At 36.5% G+C, this 23,449-nt stretch overlaps 1 protein-coding gene across 1 annotated transcript; it reads left to right on the forward strand.

Annotated features, from left to right (window-relative positions):
• Positions 1 to 2,552: 2,552 nt before the first annotated feature.
• On the forward strand, positions 2,553 to 15,180 carry hephl1b (hephaestin-like 1b). Its single transcript, XM_073829257.1, has 19 exons — positions 2,553 to 2,719; positions 5,457 to 5,701; positions 5,786 to 5,998; positions 6,617 to 6,805; positions 6,924 to 7,178; positions 7,781 to 7,952; positions 8,056 to 8,195; positions 8,271 to 8,402; positions 8,490 to 8,695; positions 9,425 to 9,569; positions 10,726 to 10,938; positions 12,522 to 12,729; positions 12,804 to 12,943; positions 13,446 to 13,571; positions 13,954 to 14,060; positions 14,140 to 14,359; positions 14,588 to 14,727; positions 14,841 to 15,003; positions 15,104 to 15,180. Exons 1-19 carry the CDS (start codon positions 2,553 to 2,555, stop codon positions 15,178 to 15,180), a joined length of 3,258 nt encoding a protein of 1,085 aa, XP_073685358.1.
• Positions 15,181 to 23,449: the final 8,269 nt, after the last annotated feature.

Genomic DNA, 23,449 nt, shown 5'->3' on the forward strand with positions numbered 1-23,449 from the left:
AACCACTGAAAAACTGCTCCCTCAGTTTCTCGGTTTTGTTTTCGAGTAAATGAAACTCAATAAAAGTATCTCAGCCTGTATTTCAAAAGATCAACCAAAGGGTGTCACTATTTATCCCACTAAATCATAATTACGACATGAATGTTGGATTATTTTAGTATCATTGAGATATTTTGAATTAGTTTTTATATGTTTTCATTTCATTTTCGTTAAAGCTTTTTTTAAAGTGTGTTTTTGTCATTTATATTAACTAGTTTTTAGGTTTAGTACAGCAAGTTAAAATAAAAATTAAATGTGAATTTTATTTTATTTCAGATTACTTTTTCAATTAACAGTTTTTTAATGACTTTATTTCTCTATATTGGCGATATTCGGATGTAAACAACTGCAAGGATTGCACAATACGTACTACTGAATTTGTTGTTCTGCTCATTTATGCTGTCTAAACCACGGAAAAAAATGTCGTGAAAGCTGCTAAATCATATAGAGAAGGACTTAGTAAGCAGGAAAGGGTGCAATATTTTGATGAACTAAAGTTAATAAATCGTAAAGATAATACAAGCAGTTTTAATTAAGATATTAGCCGGGCCACTGTTCTACTTGATCTGTTATAACTTTTGGCAGTCTAGTAGCCTACTCCAAAGCCTGGTTTCACAGACAAGGCTTAGACTAAACCAGGATTAGGCCATAGATCAATTAGGACATTTAAGTAATTTTTATAAACATGCTTAGAAAAAAACATTACTGGTGTGCATCTTAAAACAAAAAAGGCACTGATATATTTTTAAGATCAGTCAGTGCAAGTTTATTTCAGTTGAAACAGCTCAGACTTACATTTTAGTCTAGGACTAGGCTTAATCCCTGTCTGTGAAACCAGGGCAAATTTTTTTCCCAGTCCGACCAATTAGTAGGCTACAGCCTAAGCAACATGACAAAAATTTACCATTTTCAGCAGCAATAAGCAGCAGAATATTTAGTTAGGTTCAGTGGCATTGTTTAGCTACGTTCAGTGCCACCATTATGGTCGATTGATGGCGCCTCTTAAAAACACTCTATAATGGCATGCTAATTTTACCAGGGGAACACGATTTTGGACTGGACTAGTTTTGAGTAGCAATTAGGAGGGTTTTGTTTTGAAAAACTGGCAACGCTGTTTCCAATTCATTAGCCCCTATGGGAAATGACAAGAATAATAACGTTTGCATTACAAACCAGTGTGTTCGTAATTAAGATACAATAAAATAATATGGTAAAACACACCAATTTGCAATATCAAGAATTAAAACACAAACATTTAAATGTAAAATAATTGTAATTGGCCAAAACATTCTAATGTGGACTTTCATAGTTTTGTAATAATAAATATAAAACATTCCATGTTATAGGAAATATTGGTTATTTGTTACCTGGATGTGCGGCCATATTATAAATACTCAGATGTGTTTAACAGCATGAATTGTACCGTTAATGTACTGCTGAAAATGTTGTTCTTCTAATTTAAGCTGTCTAAACCACGGAAAAAACACGTGGAAGCTGCTAAATCATATAGGACTTAGTAAGCAGGAAAGGGCACAATATTTTGACAAACTAAAGTTAATAGGTGGTAAAGATATGCATGAACAGTATTAATTAAGATATTAGCCTAATATTTCACCTACCTGACTGGAAATGATAAGAACAAACACAGATATTGTCAAGATTCTTGCCCTGAAAATCCTGGTTCAATCTGGCGACCACAAACGCCTTTTGTTCCTCAGACAGTTTTGTGCACTCTTTGATTTGTTATAACTTTTGGCAGTCTATAGTACTCCAAATGTTTTTCCTCATCCAGCCAATTAGTACAGCCCAAAACATGATAATACCCGACCATTTTTAGCAGCAATAATCAGCAAAATATGCATGTTTCATTCGGTTCAGTTGCATTGTTTACATTCAGTGCCGCCAATTGATGGCGCGTCGTGAAAACACTAGCAAAGGACTCAGTAGACTATAATAGCAGATATCTCCATTTATCATTCAGATAAAATCAAATTCTTATTATTGACTCTCACATACACAACTGAAATGCAATTATGGATATTCAATCCATACATTTTACATTAAATGTTTATGTTAAATACAATAGCTGTGTTTTGAAACATGATAGCTGGTTTCTAGCTGGCCATTAGCTGGTGCAAGCTGGTCATTAACTGGTTGTCCTGCTACGTGTTCAAAATCATCTTGACCACTTTAAACTAGTGTGACAAGTTTGTTTATTGCTGTTCCAAGATGATTTACCAGTTTGCACCAGCTAATGGCCAGCTTGAATCAGTTAATGACCAACTACAAACCATCTACCATATTACAGTAAGCCGTCTCAGGTGGATTCTTCCGGCAGGGAAGGGCTTCCCATGAATTTCATGGGTGTGTGAATCCCAGAAGGCTGTTATCACAGCTCATGACTGCTCATCTTATTGTCTTTGCTGTCACATAATAACCTAGGGCCACACAGAACTTTCCTGTTGAGAACTATTTGAGGACTTTAGCAAGGACAGTCGTGTTTTTCTGAGACTATGGTTACTTTCTGGAACTGTTTGAGAAGCTTGAGCATCTTTTGCGCTGTGATAGTACAAGTGTCTGGAATCAACAGAACCTTCTACATTGGAATTCAAGAAGAAAACTGGGATTACGCACCGAGTGGCCAGAATCTGATAATTGGGAAACCTATTGCAGAGGATAAGTGAGATTTCTATTTATATATTTATCTACCCATCTATCTATCTATGCTTTTATTTATTTTACATTTACCTAAATAGTCCATAAAATACAAATATAGTGTTTTATACATGCACGCACACATACATTTATTACAATTTTATTATTAATAAAAAACACTATTTTTTGTATAGTTATCTATTATATATTATGATATATGCTTCAGAAATAGTGTTTTTTTTCTGGACAGTGTAAGATTAGCACCACATATACAATATCAACTGGCAAAAAAAAAAAAAAAAAGGACTATCACACCACAAAATCAGGGACGCTATTATGTCTTTTTTTTTTTTTTTTTGGAAACTCCAGACATGCCGTCACGCGATTCTGAGATTTTTTTTTTCGTTTGGCATCCTCCCACCTGCACCTTTACTCTGCTCTCAGCTACTGAACTCTACAGCCGGTCTGTTCTCACAAGTCTCTTTCATTATCCAGACAGTTTTGAGGACTGACCTTTTCTAGACAATGTCTGGTAGTTTGATATACTGTTGCTGTATTCCTTTGGGTGAATATATTTGATATAGTTTACTCTTCCTGGTACCAGTGCCCACTTGGAAAATTTCCACTACCATCCTTGAGTTTTACACACTTAATAGAGTTTTTTACTCATTCACAAATGAAAGCCTATTGAAGATAAATACATATTATAAAATAAAACATTTTTTAATTGTTTAAGGGTTTATTTTCTTTCTTTCTTTTACTTTCAAATTTTACAATAATCTCTACCATTTCTTATAATCATTAGAACTACAGTTGAAATCAGAAGTTTACATACGCCTTGCAAAATCTGCAAAATTTTACCAAAATAAGAAGAATCATACAAAATGCATGTTATTTTTTATTTAGTGCTGACCTGGAAAAGTTATTTTCAGAAAAATCTTTCAGGTCCCATGAATTGGTTTTTCAGCAATTGTGTGTATTTGAACCTTTTCCAACAGTGACTGTACGATTTTGAGATTCAACTTCTCACACTGAGGACAACCGAGGGACTGGGGGGGGGGGGGGGGCTGGTGCATCAGGGAGCATTTGACCCTTTTGTAATAGTTGTATATATGTCCCTCAGTTGTCCTCAGTGTGAAAAGTTGGATCTCAAAATCATACAGTCATTGTTGGAAAGGGATCAAATACACATAAAATGCTACAAAACAAAGAATTTGTGGGACCTGAAAGACTTTTCTGAAGAACAAGTTAACAAACAAGTTACTCATGAACGACTACAACTAAAACCCCGCCAAAAACAGCTGTGGATCATTCAGGTAACACAGTAGAATCAGGCGTATGTACAGTCGTGGCCAAAAGTTTTGAGAATGACACAAATATTAGTTTTCACAAAGTTTGCTGCTAAACTGCTTTTAGATCTTTGTTTCAGTTGTTTCTGTGATGTACTGAAATATAATTACAAGCACTTCATACGTTTCAAAGGCTTTTATCGACAATTACATGACATTTATGCAAAGAGTCAGTATTTGCAGTGTTGGCCCTTCTTTTTCAGGACCTCTGCAATTGGACTGGGCATGCTCTCAATCAACTTCTGGGCCAAATCCTGACTGATAGCAACCCATTCTTTCATAATCACTTCTTGGAGTTTATCAGAATTAGTGGGTTTTTGTTTGTCCACCCGCCTCTTGAGGATTGACCACAAGTTTTAAGATTTGGGGAGTTTCCAGGCCATGGACCCAAAATGTCAAAGTTTTGGTCCCCGAGCCACTTAGTTATCACTTTTGCCTTATGGCACGGTGCTCCATCGTGCTGGAAAATGCATTGTTCTTCACCAAACTGTTGTTGGATTGTTGGAAGAAGTTGCTGTTGGAAGGTGTTTTGGTACCATTCTTTATTCATGGCTGTGTTTTTGGACAAAATTGTGAGTGAGCCCACTCCCTTGGATGAGAAGCAACCCCACACATGAATGGTCTCAGGATGCTTTACTGTTGGCATGACACAGGACTGATGGTAGCGCTCACCTTTTCTTCTCCGGACAAGCCTTTTTCCAGATGCCCCAAACAATCGGAAAGAGGCTTCATCGGAGAACATGACTTTGCCCCAGTCCTCAGCAGTCCATTCGCCATACTTTTTGAAGAAGATCAATCTGTCCCTGATGTTTTTTTGGAGAGAAGTGGCTTCTTTGCTGCCCTTCTTGACACCATGCCATCTTCCAAAAGTCTTGGTCTCACTGTGCGTGCAGATGCGCTCACACCTGCCTGCTGCCATTCCTGAGCAAGCTCTGCACTAGTGGCACTCCGATCCCGCAGCTGAATCCTCTTTAGGAGACGATCCTGGCGCTTGCTGGACTTTCTTGGACGCCCTGAAGCCTTCTTAACAATGCAGTGGAAAGTTTTTTTTCGGGATTAAGTTAATTTTCATGGCAAAGAAGGACTATGCAATTCATCTGATCACTCTTCATAACATTCTGGAGTATATGTAAATTGCTATTACAAAAACTTAAGCAGCAACTTTTCCAATTGCCAATATTTATGTAATTCTCAAAACTTTTGGCCACGACTGTACATATTCAACTATTATTTTATCTTGTCGACTATATGTTAATGTCTTTTATTTGAAAAATCTTATTCAGGTCAGTACTAAATAAAAAATAACATGAATTTTGTATGATCCCTCATATTTTAGTTAAATAATTAACATTTAGCAGATTCTGCGAGGGTATGTAAACTTTTGACTTCAACAACTTCTTTCTCATGACCCAGGTATGCATCAGTGTTCCTGCAGCGTGGGTCTCGGCGGATTGGCAGTGTGTACAAAAAGGCGATATACAAGCGGTACACAGATGCTTCTTATACTCAAGAGATCCCTAAACCTACCTGGTTGGGCTATCTGGGCCCCATACTCAGGGCCGAGGTCCATGATGTCATCATCGTGCACCTGAAGAACTTTGCCTCTAGACGGTACTCCATGCATCCACACGGTGTCTTCTATGCAAAAGACTCAGAAGGTAAAACCTATTTCTCTTATTCACTTTGTATGTATTTCAGATATTCTACTTTTGCTTGTGTTGACTTTCTCCTGTCTCCACCAGGAGCGCTGTATCCAGATGGAACCTCAGACGCTCTAAAGAAGGATGACGGGGTTCCACCAGGAGGAAATTACACCTACATCTGGAGCGTAAAGCCAGATTATGCTCCTCAAAAGGGTGATGCCAACTGCCTGACATGGGTCTACCACTCTCACGTCAGCGCTTCACAAGACATTTCCTCTGGGCTTATTGGAGCCCTTCTCACCTGTAAGAAAGGTAAAGCTTCAGCAGACATTCTCATTGTCCGAAAAAAGAGTAGATAAAGGTCAACTGGAGGTGTTTAAAAAGAATAGTTCAGCCAGAAATGAAAATTCTGTCATTAATTACTCACCCTCATATCCGTTCCAAACCTGTAAGACCTTCGTTCATCTTCAGAGCACACATTAAGGGGTGGATCCTTTAGAACGTATCAGTAATAGGCCACTGTTATGATTGGCTAATGTCATTGCATAGGAAACCGTATCAACGCCCCCTCGCTATTCCATGTGAGTGTTTTGACAACATGATAAAAACAAACGGTCATTTCCAGACAAAGCATTATGAAGTAATTTACTTGCAGCTGCAGATAGATCTAGTACTTGGTGAGAATATATATTCGTTGATGCCTTGCTCTGGAGGCAGTGTTCATGCAAATATTTGTGATGTCATCTTGCACCTAAGATCTAAACAAGCCATTTTTGGAGCTTGATTTAAAAAAAATGTTTATTATGTGGAGGACGTTCTAAGCTATGAAACTTGCAGGATGTTTTAATGGTACAAGGACCTCTTATATGCCAAAAGATCAAGGCAATGACTCCTTTAAATTTGCATATCAAGTCAAAATGTCACCCTCAGGAACTCTACGTACTTCAGACCACCATCAGGAGCTCCGTGCTGATGTGGACCAGGAACTTGTCCTGATGTTTAGTGTGGTGGATGAGAACATCAGCTGGTACCTGAAAGAAAACATCCAAACCTTCTGCTTCGATCCATATGGTGTGGACCCTACCACAGTAGATTTCCAAGAATCCAACATGATGCATGGTATGTACCTGACAATTTACTATGAAGTACATTTGTCACTGTTTAGACAATAAAGATTAAAAGAAAATGGTGTGAGTATTTTTGCAATGGAAACTTACACAGTTTTCACCCATTTTAGCCATTAATGGATACATGTATGGCAACCTACCAGGCATTGAGTTTTGCCAAAACCACACGGTTGCTTTGCATCTCTTTGGCATGGGGAACGAGATCGACATTCACTCTGTTTATTTCCACGGACACACACTCCTGGACCGAGGGCACCGCTTGGATGTCCTGAGTCTGTTTTCTGCCACCTTTGCCACTGCAGAGATGGTCCCTGCGACAACAGGAACATGGCTCTTGAACTGCCAAGTCAACGATCATCTGAAAGGTAATAGAACTATAATAGAACCTAAATTCAAAAGTAATATCTTATATTGTTATAGTATATAGTGTATTGTTTATACTAAATTAAATAAAAAAATAGGTCTTCATACATTAAAATGAATGAAAATAATAGGATGGGCTCCCCCATGCAAGGATGATTATGTGGCAGATTTTTTGCATTATTTGAACTAAAGAAGTTATTTCAAAATTATTGTCAGATTTTATTGATCTAGAAAAATAAATTAACATTTGACCAAGATTTTTAGAGATTTCAGTTTCTTTAATGAGCTGTAGTTATATCAGGGTTGCCAGGTTTTCACAACAAAACCCACCCAATTGCTACTCAAAACAGCCCAAAACGAGCCCAAATCATGTTTTGGGGGGCACCAATTATCACTTTCTGTGGATTAAATACATGTTTTTGGAGGGGTTCCCCTGGTAAAATTTGCATTCCAGGGGTAAATATCACTTTACCAGGGTTTCACTTTAACCCGCAGTTGTTTAAGTAGCTCAATTCTGCGGGAAAACCGCAGACTTGGCAACACTGACTTAAATACCTATGTCTACACGGAACATGGTTATGCTCTTCCATGTTGTCTTCCACAGCTGGTATGCAGGCCTTGTTCAAAGTCTCGTCCTGCAAGGATGAGATGAACTCCACAGTTCATCTTAGTGGGAAAGTTAGGAAGTATTTTATTGCTGCTGAGAAGGTTCGGTGGGACTATGCACCATCAGGGATGAACAAACTGACCAATGAGTCTCTGACCAAACCTGGAAGGTCTCATATTTAATTATAATTCACACTCACACATTAAACATGCACTGCAAATAGTATGAAAGTGAATATGAAGTTAATAATAATAATTCTTGGTTTCACTTAGCGTTTCAGAGATGTTCTTTGGGACGAATGGTGGCCGACTTGGTGGAAAGTATTGGAAAGTGGTTTACAGAGAATATACAGATAAGAGTTTCACCTCAAAGAGAAAACGAACCAGTGCTGAGACTCATCTAGGCATTCTTGGTAAGATCTAAGTCTAATTATAACACCATTAATATTTTAAATAACAGTCACATTTACTCATCATGTTGCCTGTAGGTCCAGTACTGAGGGCTGAAGTTGGAGACACCCTTCAGGTGATATTTATGAACAAAGCTGACAAAACCTACAGTATCCAGCCCCACGGTTTCCACTATGACAAACCCTTTGAGGGTGTCTTTTATCAAGATGGTGAGAAATATTTTACACCATCTGGGTATATTCAATCAAAAGGTTTGTTTGGTCCTAGAGAGATAAATGTCTTTGAATGTATTGTAGGTACAAAAAGGAAAGGCTATCAGGTTCATCCAGGTGAAACGTTTACCTACAAGTGGCAGTTGAGGGAAGGACCTTCAAAAAGTGACCCTCCCTGTATTTCCTACCTGTACTTCTCCTCCAGTGATCCAGTCAGAGACACCAACTCTGGTCTCATAGGCCCTCTGCTGGTCTGTAAGAAAGATGCACTGAATTCAAATGGTGCTCAGGTAAAACGAGTCAAAATACTTCATCAGATTGGATGGTGGGTTGGCACATAAAAGGAGATATTCAAAATAATTAGCATAATTGTATTGACCCATGTGCACATCAGCCATAATTTTATTTAGTACTGACCTAAATAAGCTATTTCACATAAAAGACGGACAACTGAGTGACTCATATGCAGCTATTACAGAAGTTTCAAAACACTCACTGATGCTTCAGAAGGAAAAAACAATGCATTAAGAGCCGTTTCATTTATTAAATGGAAAAAATGTGATATTTAGGCAAAAAAAAAAAATCTAATCCGAGTTTACACCTCTGACTCAATGCATCATGTTTCCTTCTAAAGCATCAGTGAGCTTTTGAAGCTTTTCTAATAGTTATAACTGAGTCCCTCAGTTGTTCTCAGTTTGAAAAGATGGATCTCAAAATCATACAGTCACTGTTGGAAAGGGTTCAAATACACATAAATGCTAAAAAGCAAAAAAAAAAAAAAAATTATGGACCTGAAGGATTTTTCTGAAGAACAGCAGGCGGTTTAACTGTTCAGGACAAACAAGGGATTTTCTTGTGGACTATATGTAAAGATCTTTTTCAGGTCAGTACTAAATAAAAAAATAACAAGCATTTTGTATGATCCCTCTTATTTTGGTAAAATAATGAACATTTTGCAGATTCTGTAAAACTTTAAACTTTTGACTTTAACTGTATATGTGATGTGATTTTTTTTACAGAAAGACATCAATCTGGAGTTTTTTCTGCTGTTTTCTGTGTTAGATGAAAATCTCAGCTGGTACTTGAATCAGAACATTGAAACCTTTGACACCAACGAATCAGAATCAGAGAATATGGAGTTTCAGGAGAGCAATAAAATGCATGGTATACACACACTTTAATTCTGTCTGCCTTTATGAAACATGTAAAACCCCATCTCTAGTATACACCACTGATCAAAAAATATAAGTATTTAAATATAAGTATTTGTGATACTTATCTTTTATATTTTATTATAGACTTTCTCTATACTTAATCCTCTGTTGTTTTTAATTAGTACTTTCCATCTTCTCCAAGTATAGTTCTTAAAATTAAAGGCCCAAACTAGTAGGGTGGCAATCTGTCCATTTTTGGTCAGACAGTACAGTTTTGAAATAACATGTCTGTCTACTGGCACAGTCTTGAGCTGGATGCTCAAGTGATATACATTTTAGAAAAATTACTGGATATACAAACAGATTTTACTCTATGTCTGTTACAAAAATACATTTGCATCTCTGATCAACACAGTGGAGTTTTGTTCCTGAATGATTCAGTGTTTTTGAACAAATCAGGCGAGTCAATGATTTAATTACCAATTCATGAAGACAGTGACTTGCTTCAGTCCTTAATGAAGCAGGTACTTCATCATAATCAACTGAACGAATGAATCAATCAATGACTCACTCATTAAAAAAACATCCCTGGAGATCGGTTTTGGTAGCCAGTGGGACTTTTAAAGAAATAGTTCACCTAAAAATTTTAATTTTATCAATAATTACTCACCCTCATGTCGTTCTAAACCCGTAAGACCTTCATTCATCTTCAGAACACAAATTAAGATATTTTTGAAGAAATCTGAGAGCTTTCTAATGCATCATGGTTCTCTCATGATCATGTGTCTAAGACACAAGAAATTGTTAAATAAAGTTCTTGTTTTCTTTCCACAACAAAAGTATTCTTGTAGCTTAATAAAGTAAAGGTTGAACCACTGATGTCACATGGACAATTTTAATGATGTCCTTACTGCCTTACTGGGCCTTGAACATGTCAGTTGCATTGCTGTCTATGCAGGGCCAGAAAGCTCTTAGATTTCATCCAAAATATCTTAATTTGTGTTCCAAAGATAAATGAAGGTCTTATGGGTTTGGAACGACATGACAGAATTTTCATTTTTGGGTTAACTATAAATGATGACCCAAAGTAATGGTCATATTAATTTTACAAACCAACTAACAGTTTAAAATCCATTCAAGATCCTTCTTGCTTTTGTGTAACGCAGCTGTGAACGGCTTTATGTATGGGAACTTGCCTGGCCTTGAGATGAATAAGGGGTCAAGGGTCAGATGGCACCTCCTGGGACTTGGCACAGAGATGGACATGCATGGTATTTACTTCCAAGGCAACACCTTCCAGAGACAGGGGACAACTCAGGACACACTTGGCCTGTTCCCACACACTACGGTCACAGTGTCAATGCAACCAGATCTCAGTGGTCAGTATATCTATCTATCTACATATAGGGGAAAAAATAGTTGATTCCGTGCTGATTTTGTTCGTTTGCCCACTGACAAATAAATGATCAGTCTATAATTTTAATGGTAGGTTTATTTTCACAGTGATAGACTAAATAACAACAAAAAAAATCCAGAAAAACGCATTTAAAAAAAAAGTTATATATTGATTTGCATTTTAATGAGTGAAATAAGTATTTGATCACCATCAATCAGCAATATTTCTGGCTCCCAGGTGTCTTTTATACAGGTCACAAACTGAGATTAGGAGCACTCTCTTAAATGGAGTCCTTCTAATCTCTGTTTGTTACCTGTATAAAAGACACCTTTCAACAGAAGCAATCAATCAATCAGATTCCAAACTCTTCACAATGGCCAAGACCAAAGAGCTGTCCAAGTATGTCAAGGACAAGATTGTAGACCTACACAAGGCTGGAATGGGCTACAAGACCAACGCCAAGCAGCTTAGTGAGAAGGTGACAACAGTTGGTGTGATTATTCGCAAATGGAAGAAACATAAAATAACTGTCAATCTTCCTCGATCTGGGGCTCCATGCAAGTTTTCACCTTGTGGAGTTTCAATGATCATGAGAACGGTGAGGAATCAGCCCAGAGCTACAAGGGAGGATCTTGTCAATGATCTCAAGGCAGCTGGGATAATAGTCACCAAGAAAACAATTGGTAACACACTATGCCGTGAAGGACTAAAATTCTCCAGTGCCTGCAAGGCCCCCCTGCTCAAGTAAGCACATACACGCCCGGCTGAAGTTTGCAAATAAACATCTGAATGATTCAAAGGAGAACTGGGTAAAACTGTTGTGGTCAGATGAGACTAAAATCGAGCTCTTTGGAATCAACTCAACTCACCGTGTTTAGGAGGAGGAATGCTGTCTATGCCCCCAAGAACAACATCCCCACCGTCAAACAAGGAGGTGGAAACATTACACTTTGGGTTTTTTTCTGCTAAGGGGACAGGACAACTTCACCGCATCAAAGGGACGACGGATGGGGCCATGTACCGTCAAGGTTGAAGCCAGCCAGCGCATTGAAAATGGGTCGTGGTCAGGTATGACCCAAAACACACAGCCAAGGCAACAAAGGAGTGGCTCAAGAAGAAGCACATTAAGGTCCTAGAGTGGCCTAGCCAGTCTCCAGACCTTAATCCCATAGAAAAATAGTGAAGGGAGCTAAAGATTTGACTTGCCAAATGTCAGCCTTGAAACCTTAATGACTTGGAGAGGATCTGCAAAGAGGTGGGGTTCAAAATCCCTCCTGAGATGTGTGCAAACTTGGTGGCCAACTACAAGAAACATCTGAGTTTTGCTAACTCATGTTTTGTGAAGGGGCCAAATACTTATTTCACTCATTAAAATGCAAATCAATTTATAACTTTTTTAATGTGTTTTTCTTGTTGTTATTCTGTGTCTCACTGTTCAAATTAACATTCCATTAAAATTACAGACTGATAATTTCTTTGCCAGTGAGCAAACGTACAAAATCAGTCTATATACACACAAGTAGCAATAAATGCTTTGCACATTCTACGTATTTCCTGTGATCGCAGGTTTATTTGAGGTGAGCTGTCTAGTCTCTGATCACTATGTTGGTGGGATGAGACAGCTTTATAGAGTGATGGGCTCAGAGGATGAGGATCTCTCAGTGTTAGACTCTCAGATAGTAGAGTATTTCATCTGTGCTGAAGAGCTAGAGTGGGACTACTCACCTGATCGCACATGGGAACTGCAGAACTTCAATACAACTGAAGACAAGAGGTTGGTTTACATACAACAGCTTTTGTTGGTGTCGCAGTGTTTGAATGGGACTTGTAACCAGATTCTTGTCTCAGTCCTGGCAGTTTGTTTGTGGGGACGGGAAAGAACAGACTGGGCTCCAGATATAAGAAAGCAGTTTATCGAGAATACACTGATGCCACCTTCAGCACGAGGAAACTGAGACAGCCTCAAGAGGAACACCTGGAGATTTTAGGTGACTTAAAGGGATAGTTAACCAAATAATGGAAATTCAATCATTAATTACTCACCCCCATGTCGTTCCAAACCCACAAGACCTTCGTTCATCTTCGGAACACAAATTTAGATATTTTTGATCAAATTTAAGCGCTTTCTGACCCTGCATGGCCAGCAATTGGAATTATTAAATAAAGTAGTTACTTTTTTTTTCTTTGTGCACTAAAAGTATTCTTGTAGCTTTGTAAAATTACAATTGAACCACTTATGTCACATGGGCTGTTTTATCAATTTCCTTACTGTGTTTCTGGGCCTGGGAACATTTTAGTTGCATTGCTGTCCATGCAGGGTCAGAAAGCTCTTGGATTTCATCAAAAATCTCTCAATTTGTGTTCTGAAGATGAATGAAGGTCTTTAATCATAACAATTCAAAACTTTGTTTCACCTAATATTTTAAGAATTAGGTTTTCCTCACTTGAATTTTATAAACAATCATCTGTGACTCTGTGTGTGTTTTATAGGACCTGTAATCCGGGCTGAAGTAGGTCAGGTTTTGCTGATCACATTCATGAATAAAGCTAGCCATCCTTACTCAATACAGCCACATGGGGTCAGGACATCTTCTAAACCAGAAGCTGTCATGCCAGGTAGAGGAAGTTGAAACACCCACCATTGGCCTCCTTATATCACCTGTGAAATGTATACAAAGACACCTTTAGGAATTCACAAAGCTGTGTGTTTTGTGCATTACCTGAATTTATAGGGATAATTAAACCAAAAACAAAAATTATGTCATTGATTTCTCACCCTCATTCCAAACCTGTAAGAGCTTCATAAAATATCTTAATTTGTGTTTTGAAGATGAACAAAAGTCTTACAGGTTTGGAACGACATGAGGATGAGTAATTAATGACAGATTCATTTTTGGCTGAACCATCACTTTAAATAAGACATTAGTTTGCCCATTTACCCATTACACAAATGACACATAATATTCTTGTTGTGAATGCAAAATGTTCTTTACTGCAGGAAATGTGACTCAGTACCGGTGGCTCATTCCAGTGAAATCTGGTCCAGGCGTGTCTGACCCAAACTGCATTGCCTTTGCCTACCGCTCAGCTGTGGACTTTGTTAAGGTAAAGCTCTTAGTAACATAAAAAGAGTATTAATTCCTTACTGAACGTGACATCATAATTTTAAAAATATATTTCATAGGACACAGCCAGTGGTCTGATTGGGCCATTGATAATCTGCAGGGAAGGTGTACTAAACCAGGACAAACAGAGAATGGATGTGGATAGAGAATTTTCTCTGCTGTTCATGGTGTTTGATGAGAATAAATCCTGGTACCTGGAGGAAAACATTCAGTCCTACTACAGCAGCTCAGAACCGCTTCTGAGAGATGCTGAGTTTCAGAAAAGCAACAAGATGTATGGTGAGAGCTCATAGGTCACAAGTAAATGCAATATCAATTTTACATTAATATCCTACCTAAAAAGTCATATTATGACCACTAGGAGGCATTGTTTGGTATATGATGGATTGAGTGGAATTCACTCTTTGTGTTGTACATCAGAGGAAAAAGTAGGAAAACATTATGTCATTTTGTTTCAGACAGAGTTACACAAAAGCAAACTTAGCTGTTATGTTCTACTATTGACAGGAATCAATGGGAAGGTCTATGCAAACCTTCATGGTCTAGAAATGGTGGAGGGAGAAAGGGTGGTTTGGTACCTGTTTGGGATGGGCAATGAAGCAGACATTCACACCGTCCATTTTCATGCCGAGACCTTCACCTACAAGGTGGACAATTATATACACAATCAGATTCAATACAATTACTGCAGTGTTCTGCAAACAGTTTTCAAACACTAAACACAACCATAATAATGATTGAAATCCTTTGTTTTTCTCAGGCAGATGAGGCTCACCGTACTGATGTGTATGAACTGATCCCAGGATCATTTCAGACATTGGAAATGGTGGCAGAGGTCAATGGAACGTGGCTTCTACACTGTCATGTTGCTAACCACATCCGTGCTGGAATGGAGACGACTTTTATTGTCAAACCTCGATCAGGTCAGTTTATAACTTTAGATTTAATGGCTTTGTCTGCCATGCTTTCACTTTATTTCATAAAAAGGACTTACTGTTATGTCTGTGGTCTTTTCTTCTCCAGGTGGTGGCAGAGTGAGGACAGATTTAAGCATCCTTTGCTTTCTGCTCACAATATTAATGCTCAGACTGACATGGTGATCCTTCTGTGGACAAAGAACACAATCTTAACAATTTATTTCTAACACTGTACTGTTCAAAAGTTTAAAGCCTAAAATGCTCACCAGGGCTACATTTACAGTGCCTTGCGAAAGTATTCATACCCCTTCATTTTTATCATTCTTTACTTATACATACCCTTAACGCAGTACTTTATCAGTTTCATACCCTTAACTCAGCACTTAGCTGGGTTAAGGGTATGAAAGGAGGCCAGCTCTAGGAAGAGTTGTGGTTGTTTCAAACTTCTTCCATTAAGGGTAATGGGGACTACATACTTTTGCGAACCTTCAATGTAGCATAATTTTTTTCTGAACCTGTCCCCAGATGTGTGGCTTGATGCAGTCCTGTCTCTAAGCTCTACAGGCAATTTTTTTTACCTCAGGCCTTGGTTTTTGCTCTGATATTCATTTTCAGTTGTTAGACCATTTATTAAGACGTGTGTGCCTTTCCAAAGTATACCCATTCAATTAATTTTGCCAAAGGTTAACTTGAAGTGTAGTAACATCTACAAGCAATATGAATGCTCCTGAGCTAAATTTCAACTGTCCCAGATGAATACTTATGCAATTGAATAATTTACATTTTCATTTGTTATAAATTTGCAAAGATGTTAGAACTTTTTTTGCTTTGCCGTTATGGTGTATGGAGTGTAAATTGATGTGTGAAAACAGTAGTTTAAAGCAGTTTAGCATAAGTCGGCAACATAAAATGTAATGAATACTTTGGCAAGGCACTGTATTTGATTAAAAGTACAGTAAAAACAGTATTGTGAAATATTAAAATTTTACAACTTAAAACAAAATTTTTAAAGTCTATTTTAACATATTTAAAAATGTATACTTATTGATGGCAAAGCTGAATTTTCAGTATTTTCAATTTTTAGTGTGACAGTGTCCTGTGCTTCTTAATATTTTTTGGAAAACATGTTTTTCTCATAATTCAGCAATGTTTTTGTAGAAAAGTTAGAAAGTAAATGTCTGTACGGTGACTTTTGATTAATTTAATGTGTTCTAATAATAAAAGTATTAAATAAAATCATACTAACCCCAAACCTTTCAATGTTAGTGTAAATTGAAAGTTGATTAGCACTTATTTGTTCTTCTGAAGTTACAATAAAAGCACAATATCAAGTAAAATAAACTTTGTGTTAAAATCTATATATTTCACACATTTCTGTTAGCTTACAAAAAATGATAATAAATAATGTATAACTAAATATTACCCCTTACTTTTTGTAAGATCAATTTGCATATGAATTGCTAATGGACAAGTTTTTATTACTCAAAATAATACAACAACATTCAAATGTGAAACTTACTGCAGGAGTCCTAGGGATGGGAATCGAAAACCGGTTCTTGTTGAGAACCGGTGCCCAGTGTTTCAATTCCATCGAATCGTTTGCAAAATTTGCAAACGATTCCCTTAACGATTCCAGTGGGCACGAATGACGTCATCACGCGCATTCCGTAACACGTTGCGTAGCTTACGCTCAGTCAATAAGCATTGGCGCCTAAGCGGAACAAACGCTCAAAAGTCATCAAAAAAGACGAAAATAGGGCAACTTGCAATACTTGCATCGTAGATATTTCCTCAAAGGGAGGAAATACCACTAACATGTTAAAACATTTGCGCACACAGCATGCAATAACAATAAAAGAATGTTGCGTTTTCGAGTGCAGAAGCAGCACGGACTTGTTTTGCTTTCACACAGGACGTGTTTGCAGTCCGTTACTGATCCGCGGGTGTTTACCACAAACACACTATGTTATTTTAAATTCAAATCAAAACGTGCTTTTTCAGCATAGGTTACCCTTTATCACAGGACACTAATACAGTAATACTAGACATATTCACGTTTAAACTCAACGTATTATAAACAACGTACGCTATTCAATGCATTTGACTTCTAGATTTGGATATTAAGTTGCTCAAGCAAGTTGCAACACATTTAAACACAGCATAGGTAGGCTATATCTTCCTTTTCATATTGAAATTGGGCTTTCACGAATATTTTATTTTAACAAATATTTATTTTAAATTAAAACTTACCACAGACAGAAACAGTCGGCTCTCTTTGCCTTTCTTTCGCATTAAATCTTCATTAAAAACCATATTTTAAAGAACTTTTCTACCTGGACAAGTGCATTTTTTATGTTGCCTTGTTTATTTAAAACTGCACTATTCTAGACCTAGCCAAAAAGCCACGTATTGACTGTGAAACACAGAAGACTGCAATTATATGCATTTACGGTACATTTACGTGTCAATTCATGTTCGTTTTTACAGCGAACAATGCGCTGTCACTTTAATTCAGCGTATGCAACGCAATGCAGCACAGCAAAAATAGACTCTGTGCCTAAACGATCGCTGCACTGCTGCAAACGCAACGCATCTGGAACGCACTGACGGACAGCAACCGCGTGCAGTGTGTACGATCCGTTAACATGGGTGCGGAAAAAAATACGCAACGCATACGACTGCGGTCAAGCCAGCCGCGCTTCAAAAATACACGGTCAAACCAGCCGCACTTTTTTTTTATTGCGCGTGTAATCGTGCACTTACGGTACGGGTACTGAGAGCAGGCAAAATGCATGTGAAGAAGCTGTCAAACCGGCGTTTCCTATATACTTTATATTCGTATGTTTATAAATACTTTACATTAGTCCATAAACGTTTGCATTGTATATTAATTATTCTTAATTATTTATTAATGTAAAAAAAATAATACTATTAATGTGTTTTATTCCGTTTTTTTATTTTGATGTTTGTGTGTGTGTGTGTGTGTGTGTGTGTGTGTGTGTGTGTGTGTGTGTGTGTGTGTGTGTGTGTGTGTGTGTGTGTGTGTGTGTGGGCTCTCTCTCTCTCACTGACTATATAGAAGAAAACTGTATAAACGTGTATAAATCCTTTTATGTATAAACGTTTGTATTTGTACATTATTAAAAATAATTTATTAATGTTAATATAAATGTTTTTTTATTTTTTTTTATTTTAATGTTTGTGTGTGTGTGTGTGTGTGTGTGTGTGTGTGTGTGTGTGTGTGTGTGTGTGTGTGTGTGTGTGTGTGTACAAATATATAATGTTTGTAAATACTTTTACTTTGATCCTGGCTATCAATGTTTTAATTTCAAGTCATTTTACTGTACAGTTTCAGTGAAAATTAAAAGCAAAATCATCCCAAACATACTTGCACTTGTATAATTTCCTTATATAGGTTAGCTCATACAAAACAACATGTGTCCTAGCACTTGGATTATTTCCATATATTTAAATACTCAAAAAATATTCCTTTATAGGTTAGCTCATTCTTTCAATTGATCTGTATTCAGAGTGACCCTGACTATCAGTGTAGTTATTTTCAAGACATTTTACTGTATAGTTTTGGAGAAAATTAGAAACAAAATCACCCTAAACTACAAAATGAGTCCTATAGCACTTGTACTGTATCCCATTTTCCAACACTCATAAAAAATATTCCTTTATAGGTTAGCTCATTCTTTCAATTGATCTGTATTCGGAGTGACCCTGACTATCACTGTAGTTATTTTCAAGACATTTTACTGTATAGTTTTGGAGAAAATTAGAATCAAAATCACCCTAAACAACAAAATGAGTCCTATAGCACTTGCACTGTATCCCATTTTCCAACACTCATAAAAAATGTTCCTCTATAGGTTAGCTCATTCTTTCACTCCATCTGTACTCAGAGTGACCCTGACTATCACTGTCATTATTTTCAAGACATTTTACTGTATACTTTTGGAGAAAATTAGAAACAAAATCACTCTAAACTACAAAATGAGTCCTATAGCACTTGCACTGTATCCCATTTTCCAACACTCATAAAAAATATTCCTTTATAGGTTAGCTCATTCTTTCAATTGATCTGTATTCAGAGTGACCCTGACTATCACTGTCATTATTTTCAAGACATTTTACTGTATAGTTTTGGAGAAAATTAGAATCAAAATCACCCTAAACAACAAAATGAGTCCTATAGCACTTGCACTGTATCCCATTTTCCAACACTCATAAAAAATATTCCTTTATAGGTTAGCTCATTCTTTCAATTGATCTGTATTCGGAGTGACCCTGACTATCACTGTAGTTATTTTCAAGACATTTTACTGTATAGTTTTGGAGAAAATTAGAATCAAAATCACCCTAAACAACAAAATGAGTCCTATAGCACTTGCACTGTATCCCATTTTCCAACACTCATAAAAAATGTTCCTCTATAGGTTAGCTCATTCTTTCACTCCATCTGTACTCAGAGTGACCCTGACTATCACTGTAGTTATTTTCAAGACATTTTACTGTATACTTTTGGAGAAAATTAGAAACAAAATCACTCTAAACTACAAAATGAGTCCTATAGCACTTGCACTGTATCCCATTTTCCAACACTCATAAAAAATATTCCTTTATAGGTTAGCTCATTCTTTCAATTGATCTGTATTCAGAGTGACCCTGACTATCACTGTCATTATTTTCAAGACATTTTACTGTATAGTTTTGGAGAAAATTAGAATCAAAATCACCCTAAACAACAAAATGAGTCCTATAGCACTTGCACTGTATCCCATTTTCCAACACTCATAAAAAATATTCCTTTATAGGTTAGCTCATTCTTTCAATTGATCTGTATTCGGAGTGACCCTGACTATCACTGTAGTTATTTTCAAGACATTTTACTGTATAGTTTTGGAGAAAATTAGAATCAAAATCACCCTAAACAACAAAATGAGTCCTATAGCACTTGCACTGTATCCCATTTTCCAACACTCATAAAAAATGTTCCTCTATAGGTTAGCTCATTCTTTCACTCCATCTGTACTCAGAGTGACCCTGACTATCACTGTAGTTATTTTCAAGACATTTTACTGTATACTTTTGGAGAAAATTAGAAACAAAATCACTCTAAACTACAAAATGAGTCCTATAGCACTTGCACTGTATCCCATTTTCCAACACTCATAAAAAATATTCCTTTATAGGTTAGCTCATTCTTTCAATTGATCTGTATTCAGAGTGACCCTGACTATCACTGTCATTATTTTCAAGACATTTTACTGTATAGTTTTGGAGAAAATTAGAATCAAAATCACCCTAAACAACAAAATGAGTCCTATAGCACTTGCACTGTATCCCATTTTCCAACACTCATAAAAAATATTCCTTTATAGGTTAGCTCATTCTTTCACTCCATCTGTACTCAGAGTGACCCTGACTTTCACTGTAGGTATTTTCAAGACATTTTACTGTATAGTTTTGGAGAAAATTAGAATCAAAATCACCCTAAACAACAAAATGAGTCCTATAGCACTTGCACTATCCCATTTCCCAACACTCATAAAAAATGTTCCTCTATAGGTTAGCTCATTCTTTCACTCCATCTGTACTCAGAGTGACCCTGACTTTCACTGTAGGTATTTTCAAGACATTTTACTGTATAGTTTTGGAGAAAATTAGAATCAAAATCACCCTAAACAACAAAATGCATCCTGTTATTTGCACTGTTTCCCATTTTACAACACTCATAAAAAATGTTCCTCTATAGGTTAGCTCATTCTTTCAATTGATCTGTATTCAGAGTGACCCTGACTATCAGTGTAGTTATTTTCAAGACATTTTACTGTATAGTTTTGGAGACAATTAGAAACAAAATCACCCTAAACTACAAAATGAGTCCTATAGCACTTGTACTGTATCCCATTTTCCAACACTCATAAAAAATATTCCTTTATAGGTTAGCTCATTCTTTCAATTGATCTGTATTCGGAGTGACCCTGACTATCACTGTAGTTATTTTCAAGACATTTTACTGTATAGTTTTGGAGAAAATTAGAATCAAAATCACCCTAAACAACAAAATGAGTCCTATAGCACTTGCACTGTATCCCATTTTCCAACACTCATAAAAAATGTTCCTCTATAGGTTAGCTCATTCTTTCACTCCATCTGTACTCAGAGTGACCCTGACTATCACTGTAGTTATTTTCAAGACATTTTACTGTATAGTTTTGGAGAAAATTAGAATCAAAATCACCCTAAACAACAAAATGAGTCCTATAGCACTTGCACTGTATCCCATTTTCCAACACTCATAAAAAATATTCCTTTATAGGTTAGCTCATTCTTTCAATTGATCTGTATTCGGAGTGACCCTGACTATCACTGTAGTTATTTTCAAGACATTTTACTGTATAGTTTTGGAGAAAATTAGAATCAAAATCACCCTAAACAACAAAATGAGTCCTATAGCACTTGCACTGTATCCCATTTTCCAACACTCATAAAAAATGTTCCTCTATAGGTTAGCTCATTCTTTCACTCCATCTGTACTCAGAGTGACCCTGACTATCACTGTAGTTATTTTCAAGACATTTTACTGTATAGTTTTGGAGAAAATTAGAAACAAAATCACTCTAAACTACAAAATGAGTCCTATAGCACTTGCACTGTATCCCATTTTCCAACACTCATAAAAAATATTCCTTTATAGGTTAGCTCATTCTTTCAATTGATCTGTATTCAGAGTGACCCTGACTATCACTGTCATTATTTTCAAGACATTTTACTGTATAGTTTTGGAGAAAATTAGAATCAAAATCACCCTAAACAACAAAATGAGTCCTATAGCACTTGCACTGTATCCCATTTTCCAACACTCATAAAAAATATTCCTTTATAGGTTAGCTCATTCTTTCAATTGATCTGTATTCGGAGTGACCCTGACTATCACTGTAGTTATTTTCAAGACATTTTACTGTATAGTTTTGGAGAAAATTAGAATCAAAATCACCCTAAACAACAAAATGAGTCCTATAGCACTTGCACTGTATCCCATTTTCCAACACTCATAAAAAATATTCCTTTATAGGTTAGCTCATTCTTTCAATTGATCTGTATTCGGAGTGACCCTGACTATCACTGTAGTTATTTTCAAGACATTTTACTGTATAGTTTTGGAGAAAATTAGAATCAAAATCACCCTAAACAACAAAATGAGTCCTATAGCACTTGCACTGTATCCCATTTTCCAACACTCATAAAAAATGTTCCTCTATAGGTTAGCTCATTCTTTCACTCCATCTGTACTCAGAGTGACCCTGACTATCACTGTAGTTATTTTCAAGACATTTTACTGTATACTTTTGGAGAAAATTAGAAACAAAATCACTCTAAACTACAAAATGAGTCCTATAGCACTTGCACTGTATCCCATTTTCCAACACTCATAAAAAATATTCCTTTATAGGTTAGCTCATTCTTTCAATTGATCTGTATTCAGAGTGACCCTGACTATCACTGTCATTATTTTCAAGACATTTTACTGTATAGTTTTGGAGAAAATTAGAATCAAAATCACCCTAAACAACAAAATGAGTCCTATAGCACTTGCACTGTATCCCATTTTCCAACACTCATAAAAAATATTCCTTTATAGGTTAGCTCATTCTTTCACTCCATCTGTATTCAGAGTGACCCTGACTTTCACTGTAGGTATTTTCAAGACATTTTACTGTATAGTTTTGGAGAAAATTAGAAACAAAATCACCCTAAACAACAAAATGAGTCCTATAGCACTTGCACTGTATCCCATTTTCCAACACTCATAAAAAATATTCCTTTATAGGTTAGCTCATTCTTTCAATTGATCTGTATTCAGAGTGACCCTGACTATCACTGTAATTATTTTCAAGACATTTTACTGTATAGTTTTGGAGAAAAACAATAACAAAATCACCCTAAACAACAAAATGAGTCCTATAGCACTTGCACTGTATCCCATTTTCCAACACTCATAAAAAATATTCCTTTATAGGTTAGCTCATTCTTTCAATTGATCTGTATTCAGAGTGACCCTGACTATCAGTGTAATTATTTTCAAGACATTTTACTGTACAGTTTTGGAGATAATTTGAAACAAAATCACCCTAAACTACAAAATAAGTCCTATAGCACTTGCACTGTATCCCATTTTCCAACACTCATAAAAAAATGTTCCTCTATAGGTTAGCTCATTCTTTCACTCCATCTGTACTCAGAGTGACCCTGACTATCACTGTAATTATTTTCAAGACATTTTACTGTATAGTTTTGGAGAAAAACAATAACAAAATCACCCTAAACAACAAAATGCATCCTGTTATTTGCACTGTATCCCGTTTTCCAACACTCGTAAAAAATGTCCCTCAATAGGTTAGCTCATTCTTTCGCTCCATCTGTATTCAGAGTGACCCTGACT

This window comes from Garra rufa, chromosome 23 (genome assembly GCF_049309525.1).
Source record: "Garra rufa chromosome 23, GarRuf1.0, whole genome shotgun sequence".
Taxonomy (NCBI): Eukaryota; Metazoa; Chordata; class Actinopteri; order Cypriniformes; family Cyprinidae; genus Garra; species Garra rufa.